At 34.3% G+C, this 10,843-nt stretch overlaps 1 protein-coding gene across 1 annotated transcript; it reads left to right on the top strand.

Annotated features, from left to right (window-relative positions):
- The first annotated feature begins 903 nt into the window (after positions 1-903).
- LOC116167387 (aminopeptidase N-like) lies at positions 904-8,475 on the top strand. The gene is made up of 13 exons (XM_031482738.1): positions 904-1,379; positions 1,424-1,573; positions 1,620-1,916; positions 1,969-2,149; positions 2,220-2,370; positions 5,828-5,909; positions 5,957-6,146; positions 6,193-6,373; positions 7,067-7,353; positions 7,398-7,750; positions 7,795-7,935; positions 7,986-8,052; positions 8,095-8,475. The coding sequence occupies exons 1-13, from the start codon at positions 937-939 to the stop codon at positions 8,209-8,211; spliced, it is 2,640 nt and encodes an 879-aa protein (XP_031338598.1). The 5' UTR covers positions 904-936; the 3' UTR covers positions 8,212-8,475.
- The last annotated feature ends 2,368 nt before the right edge of the window (positions 8,476-10,843 follow it).

Below are 10,843 nucleotides of genomic sequence, written 5' to 3'. Positions count from 1 at the left end.
TACGAAATGGGTAAAATATAATAAGTGTACGATCTTGAGTAGTAGAAATTTCTTCTTTTACGGTGATACAAAAAAACGTGCAAAACGTGCATTCGACTCGCCCAGTCGTCCAATTACAGCGTCAGCTTACTAAAAGGGTCGTACCCGAAAATCAAACGAAATGGATAAAATACGTCTTTTAAATATCTAGCGAAAGTAAGGCTGGACAATCTTGGCACTTGGAACCTTCTTGTTTGGAACCCACTCATTTTAATTTACTATGCCCTTTCAAACCGCACTGGAGATAAAACAAAGTGAATGCAAAATTACCAAAAAATAATGGTCTTTTCGAATAATAAAATGGTTGATTACAGTTTGACCACCCTCCCCTATTGTTTCAGTAATTATTTTAATAATCATTCGATTCAGTTCGCTAATTGAGTACCTTTCACAGTGGAAGCCCATAACTGTGTATGGTTGAAAAGCATTTTTAAAGTTTCCCAACGATCACGCACTGTTACCATTAAAAATATTCAAGGACCCGATGAGGGTTGAGGGCACCGGGGTTAACATATATGCTATTTTGATCTCGCCTTGAAATTGACATAGTGTATATATCTCAGGCCAGAGGCCATCAAGACACATGCTGCTGATCTTATCTGTGTTATTTCATTCATAACACCCACAATACCCTTTATAGTAGTTACAAAGGTTTGCCTTTCAATACTACCTGGCAATAAACAAAATTGCCAGGATTCTGCGACTTATTCGTCAGAGCACACTTCCGTTTGGGAAAACGACTGATTCAAAATAAATACCATAATTTCCTCGTATGCTTTTATCTTCTTACATAAATAAAATTATCATATCGCTATGATGTAAAGCTAATGACTTTATTATCGTTTTGCTTAATGAAATTAGAACAGTACCAAACTTTCGTTTGTGCATCTATACTGTATGATGAAGGTGTTAAAATTAATCATTTATTTCACAATTTTTAATACTCAAGTAATATGTCAAACAGAAGACTATTTTCTTCCTGAGAGTGTTAAACCGTTGCGTTACATCGTAACATTAGAGCCATTAACACAAACAAATTATCGTGGAAGCGTTTCAATTGAACTACAGGCTTTGGAAAGCACATCAAACATTACTTTACACGCGAAATCGCTTGAGATTCCGAACAATTCCATAAAAATACGCGATGTCTATGGAAATGAGGTGTTCCACAAAGATACGATTTCGGATGAGGAAAAAGATTTTTTTGTTATAATATTGGAAACAGAGTTACAAAGAGGAAGGGTTTATACATTGACTATCGAAAATTATCAAGGCACCTTTACCGACTCAAGAACTGGATTCTACATCGAGAAGTTTGAGAGTTTACATAAATCAGAGGGGTAATGAACACCGCATTATTGAACTTTTGTAGAAGGTGTTTTAGGTTTATTACCTTAAGTGACTTTGAGCCTACGTCTGCAAGGGAAACGTTTCCCTGCTTCGACGAACCACACTTGAAAGCGACATTTATAGTAAATTTGATCCGTTCCTCTTCTTCAATTTCAGCTTCAAACTCTCCACTAGTGCAGACATTGTAAGGAATTCTACTGTTATTCACTATCTACTGTTATACTTTTAAGGTACTTGGGAGGTGATCGCTACCAAGATGTTTACAAAGAAACGCCTCCCATGTCAACTTATCTTGTGGCCTTTATTATTTGCAATATGAAATACACTAGGCAAAATGGGAAAATTCGACTTTTAGTCAGACCACAATTTACGGAGGATAGTACCGATTTTGTTCTGACGGAAGCTGCAAACGTCCTAGATGCAATGGAGAAGTACACCGGTATTAAATATTTACTAGACAAGCTTGATATAGTTGGTGTCGTCAACAAAGTTGGTGGAATGGAAAATTGGGGTCTGATTACATTTGAGTAAAATAGGCAGACTCTGGCTTATGATTAGGTGGTAAATTTGTACTTATAGCGAACAGTATGTGATCTGTCCAGATAACAATACGCGGTGGGCTATTCAGACGTGTTTGACTTACAACTCGCATGAAATTGCACACCAATGGTTTGGAAATCTCGTTACATTAAAATCATGGCATTATATGTGGTTAAATGAGGGATTCGCTACATATTTTCAATATTTTATAGCCGCCGAGGTACGTTTTTAATGATTATGAACTTGTTTCCAATATTGCTTTCATATCAACACGTCCATTCTCTATACAGTTAAGATCAAGTTGGCGGTTAGATGAGCAATACGTTGTCGAGGAATTTCAGCGATCACTTCGTGAAGATCTCCTACCGTCCACCGAACCTATGGATTTCATTTTTGAAGCAAGTTACGTATTTCCAGCAGCAATTATTTCTTATCAGAAAGGTAAATTTAACACGATGTAACATACGAAAGGTGTATTCGTACGGCTCTATCTGAAGACAGAGTAAGCATGTAGACGGTTTAAGATAGGTATACATGCCGTCGTGTAGGTATTTAGTTCTTTTGGTCCAGCGAAATTTGCAAAAGATCGGAAATGTGTACTTTTTAAATTTTGCAGAGTTGTTCACTGAGGTGTCCTGATGCACTTATCAAAAATCCCCCCCCCCTTACTAAGGGGTGAGAGGGAAAAGTGAGCCGTTCAAACCTAATTTATTTAGTTTTTTTTTAAATATCGTAACTTTCGATAAAAGTGTGCTCCATAAAAGTTAAAGTATTATACAGGTTGATTCAAATTCGAGAGACACCATGGGGATCTCTTTTCCCTCTACAATTTAAGTTTTAAGTTTGACGTTTCGTCTCCAGTAAACATTTATCAACATTGTTTTTTCTTATGGAAGTCATTTTTACTTTTTGTCTCATTTGATAGAGAATTTTTTTCTGATTTCAAAAGTGCAAACATCTTTTAATAGGAAATAGCGGTATTAATTCGTAAAAACGCACGAAACTTCGTACGTAGACTACTCAAGACAAAGTTTTCTAGGCAAAAAAGAATATATTTTAACAATATTTAAAAAATTGTGATGTTTACATTTTTGAATGTTGACAGGAGGCGAACCGTCCGATTTAAAATTTAAAACTGATATCTTGTGTTGTACTTTGTAGAGGGAAAAAAGTGGTCATAATAATGTGTTATTTATTTTGAAATTTTTTTTTAATTAACTAATTAACTAATTTTAATTAATTAACTAATTTTGCAAAATTTCCTTCTTATCCGGATATCTCCGAAAGCTGTCGGAATTTTTTGAGTTTCAAAACTGCATTTTGTTAAGTATCAAAATACGCAACTTTGCCAAATTTAAACGAATACCACTTTAATTTTTTTAAATAGTAATGTACTCTTTCATTAGGCTTATTTGATAGAGATTTTTTTATATATTATAAGTTAATTTCACCATTAACATCAATGTAGTTATCCGAGATCTCTTATTTGTCTTAACAATTGAAGGTCATTAATGTGATAGAATACAGTTCATTTAAAGAAGTTGGTGCATCGAAAAATAAAAATGGTTCATTTAATGGAAACTGAGCGCATAAAAATTTTAATTATGGTTGGTAATGGAGATCGCAAACGAACACAATTATAAGTATGAGAAATTTTTAATGAGCGTCATCCAAATCTAGAACCAATTACACAGTCAGTGGTTAGCAAAACATTGAAACGGTTTAGGGTTCAATATTTTTAGTTTTCGGTAAACAAATGAGTAACGAATAACACTTTAATTTTTTTAAATAATACAAAATTAGCAATAAAACGGTTTTCATGGTAATAAGTGTTCAAAATGTTCGCCATTAACTGCAAAGCTTGAAAAGAATTTTTGAGCAATCTAGGTGAAATTACTGGAGCTTCAGCTTGTATTTGTTGTCTAATTCGGTCAGATTCTGACGTTGGTTTGTATACACTTTTGATTTCAAATATCCCCAGAAGAAGAAGTCGCAAGGTGTAAGATCCGGAGATTGCGGAGGCTCCCGTACTCCAGATACCCTTTTCTACTTATTCAACGGGCCGCAAATACCACATCTAAATATTGGCGTCCCGCTAAATGACAGTGCCCCATCTTGTTGAAACCAAAGATCATCAAGATTTGCTTGACATGACAAGCTGGAATAATTTAGTGCTGCAATAATTGAAAATAACGCTCACCAGTTAGAGTACCACGAATAAAGAAATGTCCAATTATGTAATCTGCACAAATTCCCACCCATACGTTTTATTTTTGTGGTATTTGGGTATGATTTTGGATCATTCAGTGGGGATTTTCAGCGGCCAAATATCGACAATTATGCCTATTTACATTTTCATTTAAACAAAACGTAGCTACGTCAGAAAAATCAATATTATAGCGAAAATGGTTGTTGATTCGCTCCATCATAAATTCACAAAACTCAACATGTCGATGGATAATTCTTGCAATAAAGTCGGTTTGTACCGATGTAATTTTTCTGAATGTACTATTTTGTGTATTGAACCTTTACTTACGGCATGGTTTAAACATAACTGATGAGTTGAAGTATTTGGATTTTCTTCGATTTCTAGTAAAACATCGAGCTTTTTATCTTCATTTGTCTCTTCGGACCAGTCTACCACAAATCTGTAACACGTCCATTGTCTCTAAACCGTTCCAAAGTTTTGCTAACTATAATGACTGGGTAATTGGTTCTCGATTTGGATAACGCTCATTAAAAATTTTACCTACTTCTATAATTGTGTTCGTTTGCGATCTCCATAACCAACCATAATAAAAATTTGTATCCGTTCAGTTTCTGTTAAATGAACCATTTTTATTTTCCGATGCACCAAGTTACTTAAATAAACAAAATTCTATCACACATTCAATTGTTAAGACAAATAAAAGAGATCTTGGATAACCATGTTGATGTTAATGGCGAAATTAACTTATAACAGTTTTTTATATTTTTTTCAAGAATTTTCTACTATAATGGTATTAAGATTTTATGTAATCGAAAAGAGAAAAAAAATCTGTATCAAATGAGCCTAATAATGCTATTTAAAAAAATTAAAGTGTTATTGGCTACTCATTTGTTTACTGAAATTTAAAAAAATTGAATGGAATGGAATGGAAAATAAAATGGCAAATAACTTTAATATAAGTACAATTTATTTTATAAAGTCGATATTTACCGAGTAATGCTATATTCCATACATAGGTAATGGGCACCCTGTGTATACCTACAACTTTTCTGTACGTGTGTTTGTGACTGAACTTCTCCTAACCGGCTGGACAGATTGTGATGAAATTTTTTGCTGTGTGGCTGGATGGTTCAGATTCACAATTGGGCCCGATCGGATTCAAAACTTCATATTTATATGTTATTACTTATTAGCCTTTCATCGTGAGTTTTTGTAAATGCAATTCAGACGAAAACTTGATTTTCAACATCATTTTTACAATTCTCCCTCACTATAACTCATAAACTATCAACCTTACGATATTTAAGCATAAAACCCTACTTATAGGAAATTTAATTGAATATACGAGTATTTTGGAAGAACTCAAAAATTTACCTTTAAGCGGCTTCCCGCTTTCCTCTAGGTACCGGTGATTTTTGATATGTGCATCAGAATACCTCCGTGAACAACTCTGCCAAATTTCAAAAGTACGAGATTAATTTCCGAATTTTGTCTTTTTTTTGCTTAATTTAGCTGTACTATTTTAAAATTTCATGTTATGTGCTGCTTATTCCCTGACATCTTTCTTACATTGCATTGATCATAACTTCTGAAGATAAGAAGTACATAAACCTCCATTATTATACACCGTGGTATTTAAACTTATAGTAATTTAGGTGTGCGGCCAAATTACTTATTTAAAATTTTTAGCCTCAACGGTCATTAGAATGACTAAACACATATTAACCGAATCCGTTTTCCAAAATGGTCTGCGACTATACTTGAACACCTAGTAAGTGGCAATGGTCCACGAATTGTGTAACATATTTTGATTTTTAGTAAATTACGAGTTACTGAACCAAAAAACCTGTATGATTGTTACTTAGACATCTTGCGTAGAGAAGGCAAGATGCATTTGTTAGGAGGGCTAAACCTACATACGATTTTATCAAACTGGGCCAAAAGTTCAGGATATCCAATTGTTACCGTTATTAGACACTACACAACAGGAGATGTCACTTTTTCGCAGGTTTTTCATTTGAGTTAAGTTAATATGAAGAAACGTTATTTTTCAGCAAGTGAATGATTTGAGTGGCGATTCAGAGGACAATATTTGGTACATTCCTTTAACATATACCTTTCAGAATAGGATGAACTTTGAAAGCACCGTTACTGATTTGTGGATGACCAATAAAACTGTTACGGCACAGACAGGTGAACCTCGAGGATGGATTTTAGTAAATAAGCACGCAACAGGTGAGAATTAAACAAGAAAAGTTCATTACAAAATTGCATGGAAATTGCGTATCTGGCTAAACAAGCATTTGCGGACAAAAGTTATATAGCTAACTGTCATTACTTTATTATGCAGAATCACCCCTTGAAGTTTGTCGCACTTTACTCATCAACGCATTGTATAAGTACATGAATCAATCATCCATTCATAAGTTACATTTTTGTGGTATCAATTTATCGAGATATTAAAAAGAAAATGGCGGACACGGTTTGCTTCGCTATGTGACACCCAAGTACAATTGTCGAACAAATTGAAGCTAATAGTTTTGTACTAATTTTCTGCTATTTATTGCCGATAACAACAAATTGTGTGCTCTCATACAGAGCAATAAACTCTCTAAAGGCAGATGGGTGTCTTCAACTAAACGCGATCGTATCCCCGCCGATTTAATTTTTGGTGGTACCTCATAATTAGGGCGGTATTCATTGATTACAAATTTTGTGCACTTATACAAACCGAGAAAGCAACAAAAACGTCACCATCGATCTGATTCGTACTGGTGTGGAACCAAGATTACGCTACCATACGAGATTATAAAAGTAACATCTACTTTGAAACCGAAGAATCTGAATTTTGGCTAATATTTTTTATCTGAGAAATGAGAGAGAACTCAAAAATGCCCCATCCCTTAAATTATAACGCTATTTTTGTAGGTTACTATCGAGTGGCATACGATAATGAAAATTGGAGACGTTTAACGGAGTTTTTGCACTCAAAGGATTATGAATTAATCCCGGCGGTAAATCGCGCCCAATTAATAGATGATGCCTTCTTCTTCTTTATTAGGGATAAACTTGATACGGATATTTTCTTGGATTTTACATCGTATTTGGCCAAAGAACAAGACTACATTCCGATTAAGAGTTATCTGACTGATCTGGATATAATTTTTGAATTAAATGAAATTCGACGAGACGACAACGAATTCGGGATTGTAAAGGTAAGCGAAGTTCGCAATGGAAATATATACTTATAGCATTACAGGGTTATCTAATTACACTTTTAAAAGCGTCCCTTGACGGAGTAGGGTTGTACGCAAGAGAATATGATACACACATGGACAAACTAAAAAGAGAGGAAATTATGAAAATGTTGTGTACATTGGGAGACTTTCGGTGTAGGTTACAGGGTCTGAGGATGCTAACAGAATGGAAAGCTACTGGAAAACCTCTGAGAAATTATGATATGGAAATGTGGTTATGTGCCGCAATGCAAAAGCCCACAGTTCAGTTGTGGAATTTTCTTATTCAACAGTATAGTTTAACTGATGACGATATTTTGAGACAAAAGTATCTTAGAGCCTTATCTTGTGCCAACTCGGTAGTTTTCAAACAAAGGTAAGTTGAATTTAAATTACGATACATCAGTAAATTATTTCCAGGTTTTTGAAATTCATTTTTGATTTGCATAATAACATGAAATCTCAAGAGAGAACGGATGGTCTGGCAAGTTTCGTTCGTAACACATTCATGGGCGCAAAGGCGATTATCCATTACATTAAAGACAACCAGTTAGATGATAGGTTAGCGCAATACAATTAAGTATCGATCTTTAATGATTCTTATGTTACAGATATTATTCGCTCTTTCGGGATTCAAAGGAGCGATATTTGCTAATGCCATCTGAAATCGGAAAAAAGGTATGGTTGTACTAGTTTTAGTTTATAAACATTTTATTTTAGCTTACCGCTGAAGACAGGAAAATTTTAACCCGTCTTTGTGTTTTGTTCGTTACTGATGAAGAGAATAACGAGAAAGCTGTTAGAAAGCTTGTTGAAGGTTTTCCAAAATATTTATAAGAATACTCGTACATACCAGGAGCTGTGAAGATTTTTAAAACAAGTCCTCTGATGTAATTTCACTTTATCAACATTTTTGCCCTGCTAAATATGACGATGTTTTCTGTACGAAAACGTGGTTTGGTTCTAAACATCCGAGGAAGCTGAGTGAAACTTATTTTCTAGTAATGTGCCTAATGTGTATATATTTGATTAGATCTAGTCGCGAATACCTATGTTTTTGAAAATAATGTGTTGTTTTAATATATAAATCATAAAAACCTTGATAGATGATTTTATCGTTCCTCTGAAAATATATTGTGCATTTTAAAAGTTTATAGAAAAATATATTTTCATCCTTCTGCTTCCTATAATACTTTCCTTCTGTTCACAGTTCCTTTCACAACGTACCTCTTAGCAAACAGTTTTTTTCTTAATACGTGACCCAACCAAATTCTCTTTCTTTTGTTCGTTATCTATGGTTTATCACCTTTCTCCAACTGGTTGCTGTACTTCCTCATTCCTTACTCTGTCTTCCCAATCGAATCGTTCTTCTCCATATGCCAATACTTCTATTCATTTGGTCATTCTTAATTATTGTCCATGCTTCACAAACATACAGTATTACGCTCCAGACTCCAGTATTTTCCTCAATTCAATATCTTTCACGCTTTTGAGCATTCTGCAGATATTAGTTGAATATTTGTTTTGCCATTACACCTCTCATTCTTCTCTTTCTTTCTTCACAGCTCCTCTATTTGCGAGTTATCTCTGTACATGGGTACCTGTATCGATGCATTTTGGAAAACGAAATTTAAAAAAATTAAAAAAATGTTTAGGATAAATGTTGTCGATGGGCTGGTTATCAAAAAATCTTGGTTTGTGATTTTTTTATCGATCGCCATTTGGTTATTTGAAAAAATAAAAAATAATTGCAAACACAAATCTTTTATAGAGCTGAAAGGTAATGGCCTTTGGGGACAATTTCTCGCCTCTGGGACAACAAGGTATGAAGTCAACAAGGAGAGGAAAAAAGCAGACGGACGGAATTATTTAATACTATTGATGATGAAGACAAGAAGGTATGTGTGAGAAATTTAAATGTATAGAAACGAAGATGGATGAAAAAATATACGGAACAAACGAAAATCTAAATAATGAAATTGAAAATCTGAGAATTGACATGAGTTAATTTGGAGAAAGCATGTAGGCAATACAATTAGAGTGGAACAAAGTTACAGCAAGGAAAACTTTGAACAAGTTCAAGGGGAAATTGTGGATCGAGTAAAGAATGAACCGCCAGGATGAAGTACATATTGCATAGTAATAGGGGACGCTCAGCTCCAAGAAATGAGAAGTATATAGGATATCAGAATCTGCAATTGTCTCTAACGAGAAAGAGATTTGATTTAAAATAAGAAGTTAAAGGAAATAATGTAACTAGAATATAAAAAAGAGAATCCAAAGAAGAGAAATAAAGATGCCATTACTTGGAAGTGAAGTGACCGCAACGAGAGTTATAGAAGACGCATTTAAAAATTTGGTTTCTTATAGAAGTCAGGATCAATAAGACCGAGAACATCATGGAGACCGTGATTTTTACAATAGTAGGAGATATTATAATAACAGACAGCGGAAGAGAAATGAGTATGGGAAAGAACAAAGTGAAACGTAAAAGAAATAGATATAGGTCAGAAAGGAGTGACGAAAGGTCAAAAATCAAAGTCAAAGTCAAAGCAAGTTAATAATGTAATGTAATGCGCTGGTCACTCCGGGACAAAAGAACACTTTAAAATGCTAACCAGTTCTCAACCGCGGAAGCTCACCATACCCTAAAGTGGCGACCCCGCAGCAAAGGAACAATATCACATACCTACGCGAAGAAGTGTACACTTCCGGCATCTGCTACAATCCCAATATTGACCTAATTAATAATTTGGGAAACTCGGTAGCCTCGATCAGCTATCGAAAACTCCAAAAAATTAACTACAGAAATTTTCATGAACACCTGACACAATTCTTGGACTACGATAAGAAAAATATGTCATGAAAACTCTATCCGAGTCGCAATAAACACACAAAAACATTTTTTAAATCAAAATTCCCGAGAGAAAGAAAAGCCTACAAAGCTTATTTGGACCTAATACCCCGCACGCAGGCATTTATTGTTGTTAAAGGTCAGCTTTTATTTGTCAGGGTATTGCATCTGTTTTTGAAATGTTAAGTTTTTGGATAATCAAATGGAGCATTTGTTGCGTATGTGAGAATTTTGCACTGCCGCTTATTCCCTGGTGGCTCTTAACGTCAGAAATATAGTCGAAATTCGAATTTCTATTCCTTTTTCTTTTTACTCTATACATTCAGGCAACAGTAACGTGAACCGTTATTCAGAGCGTTATATGTTATGTTATGGTTATACCATTGAATAAGCACCTTATTCAATGGTTATACTTAACCACAATTCGATGTGCTGTTAGAATTATTATCAACCTAAACTCCATTTGGAAATATCTGTTTTGATAGCTGTTTCTAGATAAAAATACAAAGAAGTAATAAAAAGAATTCAAAGTGGCACCAATGGCACACATGGTGTAATTTCTAAAAAAATGTAATCTAATGATCTCACCTACGTTTTAAACATTATACAAATGTA

The sequence above is a fragment of the Photinus pyralis genome, unplaced genomic scaffold (assembly GCF_008802855.1).
Source record: "Photinus pyralis isolate 1611_PpyrPB1 unplaced genomic scaffold, Ppyr1.3 Ppyr1.4_LG3b, whole genome shotgun sequence".
In the NCBI taxonomy this organism is placed as follows: domain Eukaryota; kingdom Metazoa; phylum Arthropoda; class Insecta; order Coleoptera; family Lampyridae; genus Photinus; species Photinus pyralis.
This window is presented reverse-complemented; position numbering and strand designations above follow the sequence as displayed.

Coding starts and splice junctions, on each gene's coding strand:
- LOC116167387 (XM_031482738.1), top strand. CDS start 937: ATGATGAAGGTGTTAAAATTAATCATTTATTTCACAATTTTTAATACT. Junction 1,917..1,968: donor TGGGGTCTGATTACATTTGA/GTAAAATAGGCA, acceptor TTGTACTTATAG/CGAACAGTATGTGATCTGTC. Junction 7,354..7,397: donor ACGAATTCGGGATTGTAAAG/GTAAGCGAAGTT, acceptor ATAGCATTACAG/GGTTATCTAATTACACTTTT.